This window comes from Otolemur garnettii, unplaced genomic scaffold, assembly GCF_000181295.1.
Source record: "Otolemur garnettii isolate 467f Iridium unplaced genomic scaffold, OtoGar3 scaffold00016, whole genome shotgun sequence".
NCBI lineage: Eukaryota > Metazoa > Chordata > Mammalia > Primates > Galagidae > Otolemur > Otolemur garnettii.
In genome coordinates, this window is record NW_003852411.1 from 2,641,748 (window position 1) to 2,668,110 (window position 26,363).

The 26,363-nt window shown below is 34.4% G+C and overlaps 1 protein-coding gene across 1 annotated transcript; it reads right to left on the reverse strand.

Moving 5' to 3' along the window:
• Window positions 1-1,023: 1,023 nt before the first annotated feature.
• RGS21 (regulator of G protein signaling 21) lies at window positions 1,024-25,606 on the reverse strand. Its single transcript, XM_003785608.1, has 4 exons — window positions 25,596-25,606; window positions 21,377-21,453; window positions 17,276-17,442; window positions 1,024-1,227 (listed from the first exon to the last, which is right to left on the reverse strand). The coding sequence occupies exons 1-4, from the start codon at window positions 25,604-25,606 to the stop codon at window positions 1,024-1,026; spliced, it is 459 nt and encodes a 152-aa protein (XP_003785656.1).
• Between the last annotated feature and the right edge of the window lie 757 nt (window positions 25,607-26,363).

The window sequence follows — 26,363 nt, forward strand, 5'->3', positions numbered from 1 at the left end:
ATTTCTTAATATTCAAACAATCTCAAAAAAAAGTCAATACAGATAAATAAATCTGTGCAAATAAAATGAAAACACAGAAGATCTATTGAATCTTTATAGCTTCTCATATTGACATGAAATTATTCATACTTACCACAGACCATTTATATACTGGATAGAAAGAAACCATTTTAGGAATTTGAAAATAATGCATTTACAAAATTTATGTGTTTTTATAAACCAGTTCTGGGGCTGAAGAGTAAATAGATACTTCACAATTGAGTCGGTAATGTTGCAACATTTTTTATTTTATGGGACAGTCACTGCTATTGAGTTGAACCTATAAGGACTTATTCATGTTCTTTAATCTTCCTCTTTCCTTTCTATGACTGCTAATAGAAGACAATCAATATTCTCCACCCTGAAGCCCCTTTTTATACATAGGTCTATGTGAGGCCATTGAATTGAACCAAGTGATTTATTTTGAAAAGTTTTGGTCCCTGGTATCATCAGAAATACATATAAATGTGCATACATTACTGCAATTTTCCTTTTTAACTAATTTGAGAGGCATAGCAGTTCAGACAATCACTACATTCTTAAAAACATTTGAAAAGAAACAGTTGAGTACGCCAAATAAAGGACTGTGCTTTGGTTTAGGATTTGTCTTTTTACAGAAGTGAGGTTTGGAATGAAACAATTGTACTTAAAATTATGTATATAATGCTGAATAGTCTTTCATTCTGCAACATGAAGATATATAGTTCCTTAAATTTATAACGTTATAAGAATATCTACTTATGGTGGAAGAGCATATTATATCTCTATAAATTTCCTTTGTACTCCTCCAGCAAGAGATTTTAAGTACCTTATAAAGTGAATAAATTCTAAACAAATGACTTAGAAATTCAGGCTTGAAATATAAAAAAATTATTCTTCTGTTGGAGTAAAAAATGTTTTCTATACCTTGAAAATTATATTGCGTTTTCCAATTTAAAATATTTTAGCTTTGAAGTATAGTGATTAATGAATCATTTACCTTCTTCACAAGAAAGGGAGCCATTTTTTATGATTTGTAACCTGTTGGCTATTTACCAATTTTTTATAAATCTCTGACTTTAGAAATCGAGGGTAAGAATCCTTGGCCATGAGACTGTAGATTAATTTCTGAGCCTCATCGAAGCATTTGAGAGTTGGTTCGGCAATGTTCTTTGAAATGAGGTCCCTGGTACTGAAGTCAATGTTAATCTGTGGAGAATAAGATCGAGATTGCATGTTATCAAAGAAGACATGGTTTATAAGAGTGGTAGATATACATATTAGTTGAACTTTTTTCCCAAACATGAAGCCAATCTGATGCCAAATAGCAGAAGAATCATGCACTTGTTTTCTGGAACACAGAGCACATGAATGATTTAATTATTTTTTCCAGCTTGACAGGGGTTGGGGCATGGACTGGGAAACAGAGGTAAAACAAGTTAGTTTATGACTTTAAATTTTTTTTCCCATCTTCTCCTTTCTTTCCTAGTCTTTCCACCTGAATGCTTAAAATAGGCAGAACCTATAAAATAGTAGTTTTCCTAACCTAGTAAATGCGAGGTTGGAATGTGCCACCAACCTATTCCCGTTTTTTTATATTTTCCCTTGCTCCCTACAACATCACTTTCTTTCTAATTTGAATTTCTTTTTGTTTGGTAAAATGAACAATATGATACCCCATTAACTAATCCCCCATCTTTTACACAGAATATGTATCCATATAAAATCTCCTTGTTTCCTTACTACTACCCCACACAGGTGTCCCTAGCAATGTCTAATTGAGGTCTAGTACATTGGAACAAACTGCTTACTTGCAAATATGTAAACTTTCCAAAACCTTCCTGTGGAGATATTGCCCCAACTCTATACATATTCCTGAATATACTCTATGAAGCAGAAAATTTTATAACCAAGATATCTAAATTTAAAATATTCACAAAATTCAAAAGGTATGGGTATCCTAAAATTAAAAGTTCACCAAAGGTAGGAGGAATTGTGTCTGTCAGTCAACATTCTATTTTCTGGCATGTGGCCAAAATACCTACCATACTGAAATACCACCACTTGGTAGAATACCTACAATATCATAGGCAAGCAAGTATTTGTTGAATAGAATCAAAGCATCTCTTGGCATAATATAGGAAGTTATAAAATGTTATAATTTTAGAGTCAGTAAGACCATATTTGAAAATTTATGGTGCATTAAAATGAGATTGAACAATAGGGAGACAGACCAGCAATCATATGCTTCCTCCTACATACTTGCTGTTTGTATGAATGAAGCAGTTTCTATAATTTCCTTTTATCTTCAATCTCTATGGCATAAAAGAGAATAGTAATAGCACTTATCTTAATGTGTCTTAAGGACTAAATAAGAAATATCAAATATTTTAATATTATTCTAAGTAGAAGAAAAGAAAGATAAAAATTAATGTGAAAGGAATTATGAAAAGGCCACAATTTGTTCATAGAAAGTTTGTTTGTTTGTTTCTTTTTTTTTCTGAGACAGACTCTCACTTTGTTGCCCCTAGTAGAGGGCCCTCCTGGGCTCAAGCAGTTCCCTTGCATCAGCCTCCCAAGTAGCTGGGACTGCAGGTGCCCACCATGACACAAGACTATTTTAGAGGCAGGGTCTTGTTTTAGCTTAGGCTGGTCTTAAACTCATGAGCTCAGGCCATCCACCCACCTAGGCCTCCAACAGTGCTGGGATTACAGGCGTGAGGCACCACACTCAGCCTTGAAAGTTAGAGATTTCAGCTACTTATGAAATGACTTATAGGACTTGGAAAAATGGACTTGGACCAACACTGATGTAAATAATTGGTGATTTATTCACACCTGCGCAGGGATCCATTGTCCTAAGACAAGCGGCCCTGAAGTGTAGGTTTTTTTGTCTTTTATACCCTTTTTTGTGTATAAGGAACGTTGCTGTTGGCAGGGCACCATTGGCAGGGTTGCAGTTTAGGTTTACAGTTTAGGTATAAATGGTTACAGCGTGGATGGCAGTGGTTATGGTAGCAATGGTTACAGTTCAGATAGCAATAGTCACAGTTTGGGTAACAATGGTTATAGTTCTGTTCCTGGCAACCCTAGGGGGAAGAAGGGGGCCTGGGAACAGGCTGAGAAGTGTGTTCTCTGCCACCTGGGGGGTGGGGTGGGGAATGGGCTGGGTTACAACACTCATTAATCCCAGAGTATGTTTGCATGTTTATTCCTGTGATTACCTTCTTAGGTTCCTCATCAGTTCTAGAACCTCATCAGTTCTAGATAAAAAAGCCAACACTTCCTCAAAGGCCTCAAAACCTGGGATTTATTGCCTTCTAAAAATATAGGAAGACGGTGCAGGGCAGTAGAAAGATTTTAGGATCATTTTCAAGTCTGTGCTCTAACACATGACTTTGGTGGCCTGGGGTGAGATACCTTAATGCTCCTGAGCTTCCAATCCTTCACCTTTCAGCTATTACTAGTATTTAGCTCAGAATTAAAAAATTAAATAAGAATTAAAGTGAGGTAATCCTTATATTTACTGATTTCACAAATATTTGTTATGTGCCAAATGGTGTCAATATATGGGCAAAGACAGCTGGCAACTAAATAATATTATTTTAGATTTAAAGTTGAAGGAAAAGAAGAAGCCAGTTCCCTAAGAATCTGGGGATAAACATTTTGGCAGAATAAGCAACTAATGTAAGTTCATGGTGCAAGGAGAAAAATTTTAATTCTGGAAAGCCCTATCCTTGGAAGGTTGGAGTGTAGGGTATGAACAAGGAGGTCCTGTGATGATGTCTTATAGAGCTTGTGTGCTGTGGTCAGGACTTCTTGTTTTTTTTCTGCTAGAAGTAATAGGAAGATAGAGGAGGGTTTTGAGCAGGGAAGTGGCATGGTAACTTATATAATGAACCTAGTGGAGCATCCCTCTCATAGCGGGTTGTGATGAATAGTGGCTGTTACGAAGGTCTTGTTGGGGTTGTTAAATACCTGTGATAGCCTGTTTCATAAATCTACTTTGCATTGTGGATCTGAAAACATATATTGCCAGTTTCTGCATTTAAGTATATTGCTGATTTTTTTTACAGCAACTTCTATGATTTAACTTTATATCCCCCAGCTTTCTGCCCTTATCAGGGGATATTTTACTGACAGTAGGGCCAATGTGTGCCTGCTGCACACCATCGGTTTAATATGATTATTATCAGAATTGAATACCTGTAGTGGCTCTCCATTTCTTATTTAAGAGTTAAATATGAGCATTATAGTCGATATAAATATATCAACTATTATGCACCTCTAATAATTAAAAGTTAAAAAGAAAAAAATCCAAAGCCCAGATGTTGGCACTCATAGACTCACACGATGTGGTGCCAGCTTGCCCATTTCCTCTCTTCCACCTGTGCCCTGTGTTCCCATCAAGCTAGACAATTCCTCTCAAATTCTTTGTATTGCTCGGTTCTGAACATTCTCAGAATGGCCCAGGCTACCTGCAAGTCCCTCTTTTTCACCTAAGTAGTTCACGAATCTTTTTGTCCTTCAGCCTAAATTCAAATAAAATGTAACACACACAATTTCTGGGTGGATTTTGTTTGTTTGTTTGTTTCTAACCTTGCAAAGGATTTTGTTGATTATATGATATTTGCCTTTTATCCGTCCTTCACTAAGCCTTGCACGCTATAAGGATTCAATACGCATGTCGTATAAATCAAGTGGAAAAATGGTTTTTATATTTGTTCAAAATCATGTTTAAATTTTAGAAAGAACTATATATATATGTATAGCATTGTTATTGAGATACATGAAGCTTGTCCTTCTAACATACTCTTCATTTCTCTGATTTGCCTCTTTTCCTACCAGGGAATTGACAGCCTCAGCTACTGATAGCTAAGTGATGAGCAGATATGCCATTCTCAGGAAATAATCAGCAGGCTATGAAGATGTGTCTTGGCAACTCAGCTTAATGTCAGTGACAAAACATCACACCCACATGTTTATATAAATGTCATTTTTCTCCAAGTTATTCAAGCTAGAGGCATAGGAATCATGTCTGACACCCGTTTTCCTCTAATCTTGTATCTAGTCTTTTGTGTGTGTGTGTGTGTATGTATGTATAGATGTTTAATTATGCCTTTTATTTTGTAATTTCACAATGGTCTTTCAATCTTGGTCTTATTTCCCTGGCATAGGCTTTTATAAATAACCTCTACCATAGCTATTAAATTTACCACTTACCTGAAACCTCTTCTTAAAACATCTTTCTTTCGCTTCTAAACACCATGAATAGTATTGCTGTATCAATTTCACCAAAGTATCATTTTTATCACATGAATATTCAGCTGAAAACAGATTATTTTTTACAACAAAATTTAAACAACTTACCCTGACATTTGAGATTTGTACTTCTGATTTTTATATGTTGTTTTAAAACCAACTTCTACTTATCTTTAGTGATATCCATAAAGCTGGTTCATTTTTTGTTCCCAAAGTGAATTTTTGACCTGAAGTTGTATTTATCGTTTCACCGTCTAAAGTCACTCCTGCCCATGAGGATAACTGTTTTGGTTTGTATCCTGTACAGACTTTCTCCTCCCTTATGATTGACCTTAAGTTAAATATCCTCTGAGAAGCCTTCTTTGAGCACAAAAGGAAAGTCATTATAATGTCCTTGTGATTTATACTACGTATCCAATTGTGATTTAAACATTCGCTTGCTAAAACATATTTGGATACAAATGTTTCTGTTAAGTATTTAATCTGATTATTGGAGAAAGAGGATTTGTCATTCTATAGGTAGTTCAATAGTTCATGATGTGGAATTTATCTTGTATTTACTATCTTTTTCCTATTTCTTTTACTGATTTCCTTATTCTTCACAGGTACCTCAGAAATGAGCACAAAAGATATGTACTCTCCAAGTTCTGTCCCAAGCCATTCCTCCCTGCCCCCTAGACTATTACAGGGGTATAAATGTTTGGTTACTTTTGTCCAGTGTGAGTCAAAGCTGTAAGTGTGCCTTTCACCAAGATAGTAGGCCTTGTACCCCTTCAGTGTGAATTTACCCTCCTTCTTTCACTCTCTTATCTGCTTGCTTTCCACTGCATTTACTACAAAATGTGCACGTGGGTGTAGATTGAATGGTACCCGTTTAATAGTGAGTACATGTGGTATTTCTCTGTCCATTCTTGCAAAACTTCATTTAGAGGAATGGACACCAATTCCATCTAGGTTGTTGCAAAACTTATCAGTCCACCTTTTATGGCTGAGTAGTACTCCATGATATACATTTACCACATTTTTGTACTTCACTTATGGCTTGATGCGTACTTGGGCATCTTTGCAATTGTGAATTATGATGTAATAACTGTTTGCATGCATGTGTCTTTTTGATAAAATGACTTTTATTCCTTTGGGCATATACCCAATAGGGGGATCCTTGGATTAAATGGTAGGTCTACTTTTAGTTCTTTCCATAAAGGTTGTACTAGTTTGTAGTCCCACCAAAAGCATATGAGTGTCTTTTCTCTCCACATCCACACCAGCATCTGTTGTTTTGGGATTTTTTGATGAGAGTATTCTGACTGGTGTTAGATGATACCTCACTGTGGTTTTGATTTCAATTTCAGCAATGATTTGAGACACTGAGAATTTCATACTGAATGGAAAAATGAAAGCATTCCCACTTAGATCTGAAATTAGACAAGGTTGTCCACTGTCACCACTTCGGTTCAAGAGAAGGCTTAGAGCCATCAGTCAAAAGAAGGAAATTAAGGGCATCCAAATAGGAACAGAAGAGGTCAAACTATCATTTATTTTGCTGATAATATGATCGTATATGTAGAAAATCCCAAAGATTCTTATTCTGCTAAGAAACTCCTGGAATTGATAAATAAATTCGGTCAAGTCTCAGGGTACAAAATCAGTGTATACAAATCAGTAGCATTCATGTACACCACAACTGTCAAGCTGAGAGTCAAATCAAACACTCCATAAATTCACATTAGTAACAAAGAAAACAAAGTATCTAGGAATATATTTAACCAAGGAGGTAAAAAACCTCTATGCAGAGAACTACAAGTTTCTGAGAAAGGAAATTTCAGAGGATAAAAACAAATTAAAAAGTGTATTACACTTATGGGTCAGCAGAATCAACATTGTTAAAATGTCCATACTACCCAAAGTGATCTACAGATTCACTTCAATCCCCATTAAAATACCAATGTCATTTTTTGCAGATCTAGGAAAAAATAATCATGCTTTGTATGGAATTAGAAAAGAGCCCAAGTAGCCAAACCAACCTTAAGCAAAAAGGACAAATCAGGAGGCATCAATTTATCAGGCCTAAGCTCTACTATAAGGCGATGGAAATCCAAACATAGACCAATTGATAAGAATAGAAAACCCAGATATAAAACCATCCTAATACACCATCTGATTTTTGACAAAGCAGATAAATAATATATAATGAGGAAAAGAATTCCTTTTCAATAAAAGGTACTGGGAAAATTGGAGGGCCACATATAGAAGATTGAAAGAGGACACACACCTCTCACCACTCAAAACAATTAGTTCATGATGGATAAAAGACTTAAACGAATTTGAAAGGCTAATTGGGGAGGGATGAAGGGACCAGATCATATAGGGTGCTATAGGTCTTGTTTAGGAATTTTTTATTGATTCTGAGGGAAATAAGAATTTTAAGGTATGAAACTATAAACACTTTAGAAGAAAATGTTGGAAAAACTCATAGACATGTGCCTGGGCAAAGAATTTATAAAGAAGGCACAGATGTACTCACAGCAACAACAAAATTAACAAATGGGACATGATTAAATTAAAAAGCTTCTGCACAGCCAAGGAAATAGTCAACAGAGGGAAGACACAAACTAGAGAATGGGAGAAAATATTTGCATTCTATACATCTGACAAAGGGCTGATAACAAGGACCTTTGAAAAACTCACAAACATGAGCAAGAAAAAAAGTGGGCAAAAGACGTGAGCAGAAACTTTTCCAAAATAAATAGACTAATGGCCAATAAACATGGAAAAATGCCCAAGATAGACTTCCTTTTCAGGCTTTTTTTCTTCCTGACTCTGCTTTAGCCTATAGCAAATATTTTGAGCAATAACACCAACTCCACAATAATCATAAGGATATTTGAAACTGATCGTTTTAACTGTAAATAATGTTATTTTTTACTGATTATTAATTACTACAGATGCACTAAGTCATTTTATGGCTACTTTATGCCAAACATCACACAGGTACATGGCTATAAGTTGCATAATATCATTTTGGGGAAAAAGGCTAGCATAAATAAAAAACCTATTTTATTTATAGTAACTTTTTGCATTCTTTTATTTGGAATATTTATTGAGCATATAGTTAGAAACTATGCTAATATCTGAAGATGATGATGAAGTTAAAAAGTCAATCAATATTGTCTATAAGATTTGGCATGATCTGTTTTTTGAAATAATCTTTTACTTTCATTTATAAATATTAGTTGTCTATTTTTTTGAGACTTTGGAAAAAAAATAAGAAGAAGCTAACTGATGACTCCGTATTGAACCTCAGAGTCAAAGCATTCTATAAGAGACAAACTCTTATTTGACAACGTGAAGGGTACTTTCTTTGCATTATTATTATTATTGCTTATATTTCGATGCACCAATCATCTGATATCTTTTCTGAATGTATTTATCTTCGTTCGTTCTTTACGAGGTTTTCGTTTCTCGTCCTTTCTTAAACATTGTTATAATTATTAAATTTTAAGCCTTTTTAATTTTGTGAAAGCAAAAAGTGGAAACTTAATAATCACATGTCTATGTAGGAAAAAAGTAAAAAGTCAATCAGGAAGACAGCATTTGTAAAGAAACCCAAAGGAAAAATGCGTGTCTTGAAAAAAAAAAAAACCTTTATGAAAGAGAAGAAATAGAAATATCATTTTTGAAGTTTTATTTTGAATATTCAAGAGGGGATTTGCACATGAGAGGGTACACTGAAAGAAGTGCAGGAAGTTTGAGACGAATTTGAAAGACAAATTGGGGAGGGATGAGGGGGCCAGATCATACAGGATGCTACAGGTCTTGTTTAGGAATTTTTTATTTATTCTGAGGGAAATAAGAATTTTACGTACCGGACTAATATGAATACATATTGGAAAACAAATCTGTGACTGGTTCCCATATGGTGTAATAACTAGATGTGGATAAAGGGAAGAAAAATTAGGAAACCATCCCAGAAGGTCAGGTGGACAATAGATTGTGTCTTGGGTTGGATAATGTCACAGGATGTAAAGGAAAGTGCAAAGACTTTAAAGCTATTTAGAAAGTGGGATAGATGGACCTTGTGACTAAATATGATCTGGGGCCAGGGAGAATATATTTCAGAATGGCTAGATTTTAGACATATTCTAAAGTTAAGTGTGACAGAAAGTGTTGATGGAATGGATATGGGGTATAACACATCAGAGAAATAGAAGAATCAAGGGATGACTACCAATTATTTAGCTAGAAAAAAAGGAAAAACAGCATTGTCATTGAGGTAGGACTTTGGAAGAAGTAAGTTTTGAGCAAGAATTCAGGACTCAGATTTGAATTAGTCAGTCTGAAATGCCCCTTTAAAGCATTGGAAGAGATCATTAGGAGATTGAGTATAATAAGCAGAAAACAAGTAAGGAGTGTCTCCCCTCACTTATGCATGGGTAGGAATAGCAAAAGAAATTCTTAAAGAGCAGTCAATAAGGGAGAAGGAAATCCAGTCCTAGAATCCCATCAAGGATGTTTCCATTAAGAGGGAGTGAAAAGTTTTGTTAAATACTCCTTAGAAGTCAATTCTGGTGACATATGGAAATGGCTACCAAGAATGATTTACCTATTCTTCTTAACTCCCTTGAAATTACAGAAATAGTAATATGTATATGTGCACATATACGTTAATAGATTAATAGCACATATAAATACTTTAGTAGAGTCACTCTTGGAGTCGTGTCTGTGAACTGCACCCCTAACTGTGCACTCTCAACACAGTGTCATTTTTGGTTGTATTCTACCAGGAGATACCTGGATACATTTCTATCTTACCAATTACACCGATGCGATATTGAGCTTGAAGTATACTGAGGGTGGAAACCTGTCAGGAGGTGAACCTCTAGAAACAAAGACTTTCTGAGGGCCTGATCTGAGGCATTGCTGAGTTCACCTGGGGCTACAGAGAAATTTTGACTTCGCTCAGCATCTTAAACTATTAGGTCTAGAGAATAGGTTGAATGTTATAACAATTAATGAAATAAACAGAGTTAAACATTTTGATTGTATCGATTCTATAATTTCAGACTTTGAGAAACATTATGCTTTATTTGGTTAAAGTCCCAAATTACATTCACTATCTGACACCACTGTACTGCCTATTTCAGAAGATGAGACACAGGGTTGTGATTCTCATGATATGACAACTGAGATGGCATCACTGCTGTTTAGAGGCTTTTAAATCCTGTCAATTTTGCAAAGGCTTTGACACAACTGAAAATGACAACAATCTATTGCATTAAAATGACTATTTTCTGAATGATGTTTTTAGTAGTTGTTTCAAAACTGTTGTATTATGAAGATCCAGGATATTATAATACTCATTTGATTTCGTTAACTGTAAGTTACACAAGCCAAATTCCGTTTTTTTTTTTTCCCTATACCAGTAGGTGTAAATTCTTTTGGCTTTTAACAATTTATTTTAGCATGGAGAATACATTTTAAAGTGTACCTGTTGGCTTTCTTGTGACCTTAAACTGTGCTTTATACATTTTTACATAATTTGAATGAAAAGTTTTCAACTGTGCTCTCACATTCAAATTAGATAGCCTTTCCTCATTTAGAATGTATAGTGTAGCCAGAGACTCTCATTATGCAAAGGGTTTGTGCATGCATCAGTAAAAAGCTTTAGGAAAAAAAATGGAGCAGGCATCATTTTAGATCTCATTCACAACAGAGCTTAAAAATTACTATTCAGATTAAAGCCATCTATAATCATGTTTTTGGTTACATAAGTCTATTTAATCACCACCAACACTTCAAGTATTACTTCATTTTTGGCATCGTTATTAGGGGAATGAATATCCTAAAACGTATCTGCGAAGGTGGCTGTTAAAGTTGAGAAAAGGTGTTTGTTACAATCAGAAGGAATCCGTCCCTGCTCAAGACTATATTCTTTTGTTGTCATTAGCTCTGGATACAGATGACACCATTTGGGAGGCAGTGTCAACAGCGTAAACTGGGCAAAACAAATGAAAGGAATAGAATTTAAAACCAACTTGATTAAGTAGACACGTAGTCAAAGCAAAGACAGAATTAAATAGAAACAAGATGCCTCTCCAATTTCTGCGATGATTATAAAGATTACACATATAAAATCATAACATGTGCAGTTTCCTAATAATTGATGTACAGACACTGTAGCTGGAAATGCTGAAAGGAAGTCAGACTGGTTTCCTTCACTAATGGTAACAAGCTAATCCAAAGATAAAGGGTCACAAGAAAGTTACAGGAATACCTAAGCTTTTTGCCTTTGAGTTGAAACGTAGAAATTATTTTTTGAAGGACAGAATGATATTGCAGGTTATTAGAGGAAATACTCCTGACACTTTTATCTTCCTAATGCCATATTTGAATCTGGGCTTCATTGTTTAAGGAGTTACCCAAATTAGAAAGAATATAAGAGGAAAAATAAAGCTTTTGATAGAAAGATAGATGGTATCTGACTAGATAATTTAATGCTTCCACTTGTTTCCCAGGCTATACTAGAAACACTTAAGTAGTAGGTCTAGAGAAAAGAAATCTGAAGCTTGAATGCATAGGCTGAAAACTTCCCTCCCTATAGATTTTAGTGATGACAGGGCTCATCATTTTATCTGTGAAGCTCAGTTCATTTTTCATCTGGAAAAAGTGGATGATTGCAATACCTCCGTAAGGCGGTAAGCTTGACGGCCAAGTGAGACAGGGCATGGACAAGCTCTGTGGAGGTATTACTTGCAGTTCCTTTAGCTGGCTTTTCTTCCCTCTTTCCCTCCCTCCCTCTTTCTGTTTTCTCTCTTTCATTTTTTTTTTTAAAGAGATCTCCTTAAGATGGAATAAATAAAAATGTGGAAATGAAAGTTCTAGAATGAAAGTTCTGGGTTCAAGAAAGTGTAGTTGCATCAATTTATGCTGTAAGACACCCAGTACCAGGTTGCGTTCACTGCTGGGCTGGTCTTCTAGGCCCTGGACAGTCCTTTGCTGGGCTCTTCGTCCACTTCCTCTCTCATCCTTCCCTCTTCCTCTCTCTGTGCTCAAATTTCTGGTCAAAGCTTATTAATTACTTCTTGTGAGATACACACCCAGATCCTCTACACCTGGATTTTTCTGTTGCATGCTACCTCCTCACCTTTTATTTTCCTATCATGACACTCATCAAAGTTTATTATAGTTATTTTTGTCACTGGAGTTTTCCCACAGAGATAGCCAGCTTTAGCTATTCAGGGGTCATGACTCTTTTTTTCTTATCTGCAAGAAAACAATGCTTAGTAGATAGCATATATTAAACTATTGATTAATAACCCAAAACTTAGAAAAGGAATAAATAAGCTAACTTATTCTATCTAAAGATGATTCTTTAGTTGGGGGGCACTGTTGGCTAGCAGTAGTGACCCAAAATAATACCAACTCTGAGAAAGTAGCATTTAAAAATGTAAAAAAAAAACGTGAATATAAGATGGAGAATACAAATTGGCATTACAGTAACATCAGGAAATGCCTCTAGATACCTATGTTTATGGATTTTTTTTCCTAACAGCAATTCATATATCTATTTCTTCCCTCAAGACTCAGTTTAAAACACACCTTATTTAAAATAAAGACCTTATTTGAATATGCTTTCTCACTACTAATGTTCAATCACTATATCCTTCCAGGTATAATACAAATAATTTCATCCTGTTTTTTCTTTTTTTTTTTTTTTTGCACTTTATCATTTGTTGAGTTCCATTTTATATAAATTCTATATCTAACCTAATTGGAATGAAAAGTTCTTTTGAACCACATCATAGATTCTTTGTATTTTATTTCTTGACATTTTCCAGTTGAGAGCTGCCTCGCGTATTAATACATCACCATATTGTGCTATATTAATGTGCTTCTCGCCTATTTTCCTGTCTAGAGAAAGTTTCCTTTCCATAGAGGAATTTTATCTTATAAGGAAGTAAACAGTAGGCACAGGATAAAAAACACATACTGATGTGAAATTAAATATGAATCCACTAATAACAGTGTATTACATTAAAAATACAAGAAACCAAACAAATATATTCTCCTTTCTGATTATGATTTCATCTTTGTTTTATGAGTTATGGTATCCTCATATTTAAGAAATAAATTTAAGAATTAAACATTCTGAATTGTTTTTTGGCTTGGGAAACTACCAGTGTATTTGTTCCTGGATTGGTAAGAATGTAAATTGAATTTATGTAATTTTTAAACATTACTTTGTGGTATGATTTGAAACTATTTTCTGATTTCAAAGATGAAAATCAACATAAAAAATTTCCCTTTTATGTTTTCCATCCTCTTATGACCAACTGTCTTTTTCATATTAAGAAAATTATGATATAATTACATTAAAAATATTTCTTTGATAAACTATGCCAAATTCTTAGCTGAATAAATATTATTTAACAATTTTCTAAGATAAACATTTTCTCAAAGCTAAGAAATCTTCTTTTATTTAAACTTACCAAATATTATGAATGGTTCAAATTAAAGAATACATAGCTTGTCTAGTAATTTTCTCATTTTTTAAATCACTTGCTCAAAATATCTGGATCATGTAATTTTTTTTTTTTTTTTGCAGTATTTTCTCTTGAACCCATCTAGGTACAGCTCTAAAGACTAGTAGCCCTTTTTATCTGAGTGTGGTAATTTGTTAGTATGTTTTTATATGTGCTCATATTTATACTTTTATTAAGTATTTTAATGTTGCTTGGTGTTAAATCTGCTTAAAAGTTAGCTAATGGTTGTTTTCGGGCAGATTCATTAGCATTTACAGAAATTCATTTAAAGAAAGGCATGAAAGTTTCTTGAAAACTGTTCTGTAGTTTTCAAGAAACCCTAGGCATAGTATCTCACTTATCATTCTCCTCTGTCCTAGATATATGTGTTATTTTTGTTTTTTTTTAGATAAACTGAGGCACAGAAAGATGAAATAATTTACCGTAAGATTACACAAGTTAGGGGCCAGGATTTCAATCCATGTCTAGGAATCTCCAAACTTTAGATTTTCTGCTATATCATGCTAACTCTTTACTAATTTAGGAACCAGACATAAGGTAATAATACTATAAAGGAGAGGGCATAGTATGGCTGAAATTGTCATCATCTCTCCTAAAGAACTGAAAGTTCAATTTTTGTGTGTAGCCTTTGCCTATTAGGATAGGACATTGACAACCATTAGTGCTATCCATTTATACAGGGATCATTTAGTAAGTTTAATTTGGTCTAATTATAAATTATATCAATTAAAAATAATTAAGTCATGCTAAAAATTTTATACATGAGAAAATAAAGATACAAGAAATTGAGAAGAAAGTAAGTGGGATTTAATAGACATTTGGATAACATGACCTTGTCATTGTTCTTTATTTTAGGATTTTCCTATAATGGAAACTGGTTATACTTTACATGCTGTATAAGAGTGAGTTGCATAGATATAAAGGAATATAGAAAAACAGAGAATATTCTCATATGAAGCTCATTCTTGGATTAGTTTTCTACTTATGAAAATCATTGTATTTTCCAACCTACATATCAAATACATCACCTAGTCTTGTCAAGTCTGCCTACTGGATAATTTTAGAACACTTCCCATCATTTCTTTATCACCATTGCTGCCTACCTATTCAACCTCATCCCCCACTCCTCTGCTCACATTAGCAATATCAAAATGCTTGCAATTTCTGGAAAGTGCTAGGCAGCTTTGTACATCAGTGCTATATCCATGTGCTCTCAGTCTGAAATATTCTTTCTTCATTTGCTCTCTTCATAAAATATGACTTGTTTTTCATAGCCTAGTTTTTTCATGTGCAAAATCAAACCCTCAACTTTCCAAGTAGACTTAATCATTCTTTTCCACCGTGCTAATAAAGAACTTTGAAAGTGGTTTGGTTAATGTATCACCTATTATGTATTTGACTGGTTTCATTATATTATATGCCAATCCCTCCTTCCACTTGGTGACCTCCCTGTGGGGATAAACAATCAGTTTAATTAATGAACATGCCAACCTCAGTATTTATTTAACTGATGATCTTTAGAGAAATACCTTAATGACCATAAGTGGTATAAAATATAACAGGCAAATGCCCTTTAATAATTTGAACTGGAGAAAATTAATGATTTTATAGAAAAGAGAATGATTATTTCAAATATATATACAGAGTATAATATTTATGCTTCTTGTTTTTAATTAATTTTGTCATTTCTGATAACAGCATTTTCAGACACTGTAAAGGATAGTATAATTTATTACTTGCAAATCAACCATATATTTAATTTTATTATCTAGTGTCAAAATTAAGTAGATGGGCAAATTATAAACAGTGGTAAAAGTTGGTATCCTAAACTAGTAACTATACTGTGTAGTCGAATTTTTACTATATATATTTATTTTAGAGAGAAAGCTTAGAAAAATAAATAAGACTATTTTGTCTAAACTTATAATTTATTTTATAACTTTGAATTTAGCTATCAGCAAAAAATTATATCCCTTATTAGAAGAATTTTCATAAACAATGTTTGAGAATGTTATTTGAAAGCAATCACTATTTATTAGTTGGATTTATAAAGAAGGGAAAAAAATCTGGCTTTTAAACCAAAAAATCTGGCAGTTTTAAAATATAATAAACCAATATAACCAATAGAATATCTTTAGAGTTAATTTGAAAGTATTTTAGGGAATGGCATATGAATCAACTTGACAAAATTACATAGTACATTTTCAATCTTCCAGAATTATTTATTGATTTTTATACGATAACTTGGAAATAAATGTGGAAATATCTCCAGAGTTAAAATTCTTTTTTCCCCTACTATGAATCCCAGGCCCTGCTTCCCTGGCTTATGTAACTGTTAATGTTACCCTGGACTAATACATGCTGCAGTAATTAATGTCCATCTAAAACTTCAACTATGCATATGATAACTGACATCCTCGCTTTTCTGAAGGTGTTTGCATTTTATCTAGTCTATCCTTATCCCTGTTAGTACAACTATCCTTCGCATCCCAGGAACCCATGTTTGGGATCAGAACATACGGTAACTGTCACTTACAAGGGTTTTAGAGTTTCACCACTGCAGGAAAGATGACTGGCGCTAGTAGTTCATTTTTGGTACGAGCAGGTTAATGGAGCTTTCTGTTTCCTTGCTATTTAGTCGTTAAAACTCATTGAGTATGTGATATAGTCGGCAAGGAATCCAAAGCAGTTTTAAAATGTAATTTGCTTAAACTTTACAGTGAAAATTAAGAGTATGTGAAAATGATCACGGTTTTAGTCCTGGAAATTAAACCAAATACTGATGAAATGTTCCATAAGTCAAACCCTTTAGGGGGGCTATGATCAGAGTCATTGCAGCTTTCCCCTTAGGCCCTGTCTATTTCCCCAATTTTAAAGCAGGAGTACAAGGCTTCATATCTTTGGCTCAATTTCACCATCAAAGAAATAAAGGAAAGATAACCCCTTTTTGAAAAGTAAGACATTATTATATGCCATAAGGTAGAACTCTAAAATATTAAAAATGAAAAATTTATACTAGTGGTCAGTAGGTGTTTTTCCCCCCCACAAGTATTATTGTTTTTAATAATTAGGAATTCTACCCCATTGACCTTCTCTTATTCCATGGTTTAGAAAGGAAAAGAAAAGAAACTGCACTGGAAATCCAACAGCATTTTCTAAGGAAAATTTTTGTAGGGACGACATGAGATATTAGACAACTACTTTTCAAGATCCTGAATATGTGTCACAGAGACAGAAATATAGGTCCTATCTATCCCAGAGTAAGTGTTGAAAAATATTTTATAAAATTTGTTTTCTGAATCAGTGAGAGACAGAGGATCATTTTCAGGATCTATTTGAAGCTACTGACTTTTCTCTTTGAACACATAGTGATGACTTCATTTCCCTTGACGTGAACGTCTTGTTTTTGAACGGGATGAGTATTCACTACACTGCTGAAGTAGTTCACTCACCTCTTTAGGTGCGTCTGCTTCAATGAATTCTGTGTAAATCATCTTGGCTTTAGAAGCAATCTTTTCCACATTTTCCGTTTTCTTGAAGTCTTCACAGGCAAGCCAGAACTCAACATTTTCTTCACTAAACTCAGATTGTAGAAATTTTCGAAAAGCATCTAAACCTGCTGCAAAATATATAAGAACAACTTTAATATCATATCATCCAGAGCAATACTGCTTCCAAAATGAGTACATTATGTGGTATGAGTACTTATTGAGTATTCAGTGACAAATACAGTATGTATCATCTCCTAAAGATTTGTATGTTTCAGTTTCTAATTTTAGAAAATCTTACTTTGGATTCAGTAATCACAAATTTAAAATATTTATCTCTATATTACTACAATTAGCTCCATTAACTTAAGACCTTTGTTCTTCCTGAAATCTCAGAAATCTAGGAGTTATGTTCAGGAGAAGACTTGATGGTAGTTAATTCGTAAGAAACTTCATGGACTTTACTCTTTCGACCTATCGCATGGAGTTCAGGTCAAGCTAATGATGGTACACTAACTTCAGAGTAGAATACCTTTGTTGCTATGAGTTGTTGAGGAAACAGAATTTGATGCTAAAGATGAGATGGTATTGGTTTAGGCTTAAGGCAACAGAAGAAGTGCTAGAGTTTATTATAAGAGTTTTGGGTGAATGTATGGGCCAACTCTAATCTCTAAGCCAAGAAAGCAACTGACAAGATATTTGGTGTGACTACTTCTCCCCTTTAGGTGGTACCCAGAAATTTAATTCCATAGGTAATTAAGTGGGATTTTCCCTCATGTTGCTTTAAGCAAAATACAGATGCCTCTCATTTTCCTTGTTTTCCTCCTGCTCCCACATATTCTCCTGAACGTGCATTTCTTCAGAAACTTTAGACAAGGGTCTGCAAAAGGACCCACTTATTCATAGATTTATCTACTTTGGCTTGACTATAATGTGTAGTTTTTCAAATTTTATAACCACAGGAAGGGCTTGCCATCTGTGCTTCCCAAAGCTCTTACCTTTTCCTCTTACCTCACTTCTAGTCAAATTTACACTGTTACTCCTATAGATATTTAAGTTTGTGATAACTTGTTTAGACCCTTCCTCTACTTTTCTTCATCAAAATGTGCTCGGAAATATTTTTCTTTGCTACTCCCAGAGGTCATTTGAAAAGCAATTCTTGCTCTACTTGGGAGGCTGAGGAAAGGGAATCGCTTAAGCCCAAGAGTTGGAGGTTGCTGTGAGCTGTGACGACACAGCACTCTTCTGAGGGTGACAGAGTGAGGCTCTGTCTAAAAAAACAAAAACAAAAAACAATTCCTGATAAATATTTGAGGGCTAAGTATGGTTGAGAGTGTGCCTCCAGTTAGATAGTAGGTCAGGACAATCATTATCAGATTCTTTCTGTGGACCAAATGAAAGCAGCATGCTAAGGTGACATTATTTAGTTTCTTAGTTGACACCCTTGGATGGCAGTATCTGTAAGACAGTGTTTCTCTCACAGGAGGAAACCAGCTATCAGTGCTTTTGCTACTCAGAGGAATTTGCCTTCCAAAGCTTTGGTGGCGTTTCCCTCCACCTGTCTCAAAGGCCCCCTTTGCATTTGTTTAAAGGAGCCTCTCCCTTCCTGCTGGCTGAGAGATTAAATCCTCCAAATTCTAAAAATATCCCCTACGTTGAAGAATGGGGGAGAAGAAAAATTGAGTAGAGAAAAAGAAAATATAAGCCAAATGTTAATGAAAAGGGGTGTTAGTCATGTCTTTATAGGTTGGTGTAAGTAGAAAAGAAAAGTGAAATTTAGTGAGAGAAAGTATTAAAGGACTTCCTGGAGCACGAGTAAAGTGTCTAAAAACAATAGACTAAAAATGGATGACACAGTTTTCCTTTCAAGTTATTGGAAATCAGGTTAAAATAACAAGTCATCACAAGAGGTTATCAGGTACCAATTAAATTCTCGGTAGAAATACTGTAGAGCATTGGTGTCATTAATAAGTGAGCACCATATAAAAATTTGATTAACTCCGTGTTTCTTACATTTAAAAATACATCCAAGAAGCTTCTGTGACATAAATTTAGACTATAAAAATCTTCTCAGTAATATTCAATTGAAATTTTTCCTGAATTCAGTCCAGTGATGAATTTGAGAGGTCTAAACAGAACCTATTGTAAAATCTGTTTTATAGAGAGAATAAAGTATACTTCAGTAACATTGAAAGAATATTGGAGATTCATGCCTAGTGATAAGGCACTGGAAGCTTCTGCCTATAAGGAGAGATGCATCCTTGAGAGATGAGAAGTTACAGATCAAGATTACTGCCTTCCCCTGCCCACCAGTTTTAGAGAAGGGCTACTCTCAAGTAACAATTGGCATTTTCTTTTCTCCTCTTGTGGCTTGGTTCAGGGTACAACTGGACAAAAGAAAACAACTTAAACGACTAAAACTGGGGCTGAATATCTCTGTCTTGGCTACCGTCTTTCACTGACCTACTCTTCTATTAAACACATACACTTTGAATGTTGAAAAGATGCCAAATGATTTTCGAATAATATGCTACATGCAATTAAAATCAGTGTCTGAGGGCACTCTCCACAGGGTGGAACAACTACTGGAGAGACCCTGCAGGGGGCGTTAAATGGAATAAATCAGCAACTGGGGTTGAAAACTACACTAATGCTGCCCATGTTCAGTACATGCAAAGTATATTCTCAAAGCGACAAAACCAATTAGGCAATTTGGCGAACGGTTTAGCCATTTAAAGCATTAAAAAGCACGCGTGCTATTGCTGTTTCTCTGGAACTAGAAAAAGCAAAACCAAACGGCTATTGAGATGAATCTATGACTTTTCTATTTTATAAAATATAAAATATTTTGTATGAAATATATGAATATATTTGAAATATAAAATGAAATATAAAACCCCAGGGGTTATGCACTGGAAAGGATTTACCTTTATCTCAGCTCCCTCCCTGCCTTTCTTCTGCTGTGTTCTTGTGTAGCCCTTCTGCTCTAGAGCCTAACAACTTACAGCCCACAGGAACAGCACGTGAGACTCTGAGCAAACCTGATCTGCTCTACAGATGATACACTTAAAGAAAAAAGAAACACACCATTCCACACTTAAAAAATGCAGTTCCATATTCTTGATTCCTCTAATATATGTCCTTAATTGAATTCTCAGGGAATTATGTGTATTATTTTGTTTATGCTTTAGAAATGAATCGTTTAAGAATGATAAGTTTAGAGTAACTATATTCGTTTAATTCAATGAAGTTTTATACACAAGCAGCTCTGAAGAATTTATTCTGCTTCATTGTGTTTTAAATTGTTCTAATATTAAGTTATTTTACTTTAAGAATTTAAAATGGAAATACTGTTTGACTTGTACAAATAATGCTACATTGTAAACATTTTCCATAAACATCCTTAATGTGCCACTTTGCCACCCTTGCATGAGGTAAAACTCCTAAAAACAGATTATTTACAGCACAAACAGAAGTTCTAGATGCTTCTGTAAATTGCTATTTTGGATATAACTCTTTGGTATCACAGCCTAGAATATTTTATTTGTAATTGGCCAAAATTACATTGTTGAGCCATTCTATTAAATATGAATAGTCAGACATTTACATATTAACATACACACATATACATTTAAGGACACTTTGTATTCACTAAGAATTAAAATAACTCATTTGAAATAATTAATTTAAAATATGTTTTATTTTAGCCCACAGGACATAGATAACAAGTGATTTATTTAAATTTTCAACTTTTTCAATAGTTTGTATGTTTCTTTCAATTTATACCATAACTAGTCATGAAAAGCGCCAAATTATAGTTCACCAAGGAAATGGTGTTTTGGAATTTTTCTTTCATTTTAATGCATGGATTTTCTACAAACTTATTGTATTTTAGGCCCAACCTAATTCCATTTAGACTTTGGGCCTTTATAAATTTATCCTTTGGTTATTAGGATCTTATACTTTAAACATTGATCAAACTCATATTTTATGTCAGTGACCTTCAGAATTTAACAATTCCCATTCTATTGTTAGATTTTGAACCTATTATTAGTTGCACCTTACCTTCATTGGCTAAAAGTGTATCCATATTCTCAGACCAGGCCAGGGCTTCTGTGGCTGGTGACCTGTAGAAACAACATCTACCCTTGACAATAGCATTGTGATCTTTTTCTTTCATAACCAATAGTAATAGTTGAGTTGTAAATTACATTATTCCAGTGAGCTTTGTATCATTAGTTAGACAGTGAAAGGTCAAAAAAATGTGGGATCCTATTCCACAGATGACAGCTCTGGCAACATGAAGTGGGATGTTGCTTGACATTGGCAAATTATTTATTAATCTAGCTGGCAGTGTGAATAATCTTTGCAAATTCTTAAATTCTAATGTAAGAACAAGACAGATAGGAGTTCTGTGGTGCAAGAGTGAATTTCTTCTCATCTCTGAATCTATTAATGGTTAATGTATGTAGCCTTACCCTAGTCTATTCCTGAAAAGTTATCATGAGAGCAGTGCTGATGAATATGCTATTTGTAAATGTTCACAATCTATTGCAAGTTTTACATCTCAAGAGTTTTTAAAAGTTTGAAGGATTTCTAACATGCAATGATGTTGAAAACATTAGTTCATAGGTTTTCATGAAGTCTTTACCCCACTCTGTGTTAGCCTTTATTTCTCCTTAGACTGATATACTTCTGGTGCTGAGCTGATTTATTTAAATCCAGGAATCTGTCAAGACAGAGTAATATCTTTTCCAAAGCAGTCAAAAAATTTATAGACTTAAGTCTCCTGAAGAAGGTATACTTCTGGGGATTTGATGTAGAAATAATAAATCAGGTTTAAGATGTAAACTTTCTGAGATGCAAATATATCATGCATTATTCCTCTTAATAAACAAAGATCTTAATGAAAGAAGCTCCCATCCATAAAAAGCATCCGTTGCCCAGAAAAAAAAAAAAAAAGGTGTTAGATTATGTTACTGTGATGTGCAAGAGACCTCCTTATGGAAAGAGATGGTCCAGTTTAAGGTTGCTATATTTAAGTGATCAGTAATAAAATAGAAAGAATGTTGTATCTAGTCATTCTTACAAAGTTTTCTATTTGCGCATCAAAGTGACTAATCTTGAATACATCAGTGTGAAGTGAGCCCTGTAGTTTTATATTCTATTACTTCCTGTAGTGTGCTGCAGTTTTTAACATTTGTGTTAGGATTGACTGTGCTTCCTTGTGTTGTGGTTGTCATCGCCATATCTGCAGATGATACTGGTTAGTCTCATCAAGGACACAGGGTCAGATCATGGGACTGGGAATTCATTTGCATTGCATGTTTTCTTTCTTACATTTCCTTTCCTAGTTGTGGGCAACTGACTTTCCTTTCTCCCTTAATCTATTAAATCTTAGGGATACACATTAAAAGTGAAACCATTTTGAAATGATAGTGTCTTTATTCAAATGAACATTTTCAAAGATTTGGATTATTTAGTTGCTAACTTTCATAAATGGAGGATGTGGCCGATCCAAAGTTTAATTTTGCTTCAATTTTACACTGAAGAGCTTTTGTGTGGTACAACCTGTTACTTGAATAAGCTTATGTTCTAGGAATTCTAAAATTAGCATATGGTCATGTAAAATGCCCATGTTTAAAAAATATTTCTAATTGTAGCCTGAAATTTGGTGGTTAGTAAGGTATCCAAGTTAAAAGCATCTTAGTGCCTGTGAAACTTATGCTAAAGAATAGGGCAAAGAAGAGCCTGGCCACACAGAATATGCATTTTGAATGAGAAATAGCCATCGAGGAAAAACACTAAGAAATCGAATCTAGGCAAATTCATCCAAGAATGGACATCTGCATGTTAAGTTCTCTAGTGTTGGGACTAAGTGTTATTTTCCAGCACTGAGAACAGAGTGTGTGGTCTGAACAGTATTTTATGGAACATTTTAACAAATAAACACCAAATAATGGCAGGTTTTCAACCTTTCAAGGGAGGAGGGGCAGTGTCTTTCAAGATGCTGGTAGATTACAGTGCTCCAGAGTATAGTAAGGGATAGCTACATTGTATTAGCTTCAAAGACCTAAGGTGTTCTGGGCAAGGGAAGAGGAGAAAGGCTGTGAAAACACTACAGAATAACAAATCCCATGAACATCATCCCTGAGGTGTGTGAGGCTGGAGAGGATGGCCAGCATCCGTCCCATCTGTCCTGGAAGGCATCAGGACCAGTCATGTTCTCTAGCGAGAGGCGGGTTTTGATTTACCCAAAGGCAAAAGGACTATTCCGTGAAGAGCTCTTCGGAGGAAGAGGAGTATTTATAGAATGGAAGCGTTCAAATAAATGGTAGCTTTTCTTTTTGTCCTCATCAGTGTAGGAAAACCACAACAGAAAGAAGAAAGAAAAGTCTGGGAGGTCATGGAGAAACAAGGACAAAAGAAAGATTTCAAATGTTTTGAATTCTAGAGAGATAGAAAAAATTTGCAGACATTTTTAGATAGAGATGTGGACCATTTTGGATAATAGAATTAGAGCTACGAGGAGATTTTAGTATTAATTAAGATTCACAAAATGCTGACATGGCTGCGAGGAGAAGATTGTCCTTCAACTCTCTGAGGAAATACCCTGCTGGTGTGTGATAATACCTGGAAGGCCCTCAGCTTACTATTTTCTAACCTACTTACCCAGAAGGTTCAATTTTGACTGTTTGGTGTGCTTAAAGAGTTGGAGGTAGAGAAGCATTTAGTTTGCAGAAATTAAGTGAAATGCAACTATCATAAGGAATAATGCATATTTGTTGCCATTTAAGTTTGTAAAAAAAACACCAATGAGTTTCTTTTATGTTTGTAATTCTGTGGAAGAGTGAATGATCAGTATTTATAAGTAAACTGAAAGACATTTGTAACAATTGAAAAACAGCACTGGAATGGACAACAATGAACTGAATCGTGTACCTTATATACCACATCGTGCTGACCACGTCACACGGTTTACTTCATTTACAACTGAAAATAGCCTTGTTTTATTAACAGATTATCAATGAGTCAACAGGCTCACGATGCTAATAACTAACACAACATCCCATAGACTGTAATGAGTAGAGTTAGAATTGAAACACAGTTGTATCTTTTTGTAACCCAAATTCTTTTTACACTTCTTCTTAAAATGGATGAGTTAAGACATCCGTGCGTGTACTTTATTCGTGTTTCAGAACATTTATAATAACTCTGTAAAGTGATTTTTCTGCAAATAATGATAGGGCATTTCTTCTGTTAGATGTGAGTTAGAAATGATTGTTTTTCCTTTAAAAAATGCAAGTGTATAAATATTAAGGAAGTAATCTATTGAATAAATATTAGGGAAAAAGAGTGGGCTGTCTTTTACTTGCCATGTGTCACCCGTAATAAAGGGACAGTGTACCACTCTTTCATTTCTTTTTTCTTCTTCAGTTTGGCTCTTAGTTAAAACTTATAGAAAGGATTTAACTGGCTCTTCTCATTTGTGTTTATTTCTCGTAAAATTATGATGCATAATCAGGGTAACTTTCTGTGTGTTACCCTGAAAATGTCACCATGAAAATTCACTGTGAATCTGGAGCCAACATCGCACTTAGTATTTCATGGGGTTTTAGTATTTCATGGGGTTTTGGCTGATTTCCTTTCTGTTTTCTTCATTAATCGGGTGCCATCAAGGCCAGCGGTACCCATATTATATGTCCGGAGAAGAGCCAGGCCAGATGGGAACTGCGTGAAAGCTACCAGTTATCTCGCTAATTGAGCCAGCTAGAACCAGTTGTATTGCATTAAAAAATGTGGAATCCAACAACTTAGCTGTTCACACTCAATTAGCAGTGTGCTGGAGAATGGAAAATTCAAGCAAGGAGTCCATGTGCTCCAGGAAGTGACAGCTGCTTCCTTACCCGGCATTTAATATCCATATGAAAATTTCTCAATAAATATCGTGATGATAATGTTTTCAAGGATCATCTAGATCTTATGTCTCTAACTCACTCCCAACTTTGAAATAGCTCACATAAAGAGAGCTCAGTGGCCTTTCTCCACTTTATAACCTTTCCTTAGCACACAAAGAGCTGATCACCCAAATAAGGCTCACACGGTGGACATATTTTACCCAAGAAGCAATCAATAGCGAAAGGAGAAAAGATAAATCAAGAAGAAAGACAACAATTAGCATATTTATAATAAATGAAGGAAATGAAACGCCTAGACTAATGAAGACTCGAGGGTTTCATTTGTACATCTTCTGAGATAAAAATAGCTTTAAATGGCAACTCACTTCACTGGCATTTTTCGTCCCACTGTCTGACTGTCACAGATGATGCTGAATCTCGCTTTCTGACTGATCTTCAAAGCTGAAGGTAATGTGACAGCAGGAACATCACAATTAGTATGCAAATACCTATTCTCTAGGTTATAAATTGGCATTCTTTAAATCACACTATTCTCAGATTTTTTTTTCATTTGTTGTTAACTTTTCATGGGTCAAAACACTTAAACTTCTTGGTAACAAATAATTCTTTGAATAAATGTGACATTTCTCTGACAGTCTGGCATAAAGGAAATAACTTCCATTTGAAAGTTTATTTTCTAAGCTCATATACATCTGTTTACAATACATCTATCATTCATATGAGGTTAAATCAATATATACGCTATGGCATGCACATTTGAAATATTCATGTTTAATAATCACCTTTAGGTGTTTAATCTGCCTGAAACTTCATTCTGATTTCCTCTGCTCTTTGATTTTCAAAAAGTCTAAAGGAGATTCTATATTTAATACATTTATCTTAAACAGGTATCTATGTTTAAGTTTTTAAAAAATTTCCTTCATGGACTAAAATAGTCTAGTGCAAAATGTTAGACTTTGAAATGTAGGCAATTTTTATGGCTTAATAATATATATTTCTCTTGTACTTTTAATCATGACTCTTATGGCATTTTATGCCAACATTCTTTGGGAAGTACGATGTTTAAGGTAATGATGCTAATATATTTACCAAAAGAAAGGCCACTTATTTGTATTTTTAACTATAGTCAATGT

Bases quoted from the DNA above. Each gene is read 5' to 3' on its own strand.
- RGS21 (XM_003785608.1), bottom strand. The intron at 17,443-21,376 runs GTAAGGTGCAAC...TATATTTTGCAG, and splicing joins TACACTTTTAGCCAATGAAG to CAGGTTTAGATGCTTTTCGA. The intron at 1,228-17,275 runs GTGAGTGAACTA...TATTCTCCACAG, and splicing joins AAGCAGACGCACCTAAAGAG to ATTAACATTGACTTCAGTAC.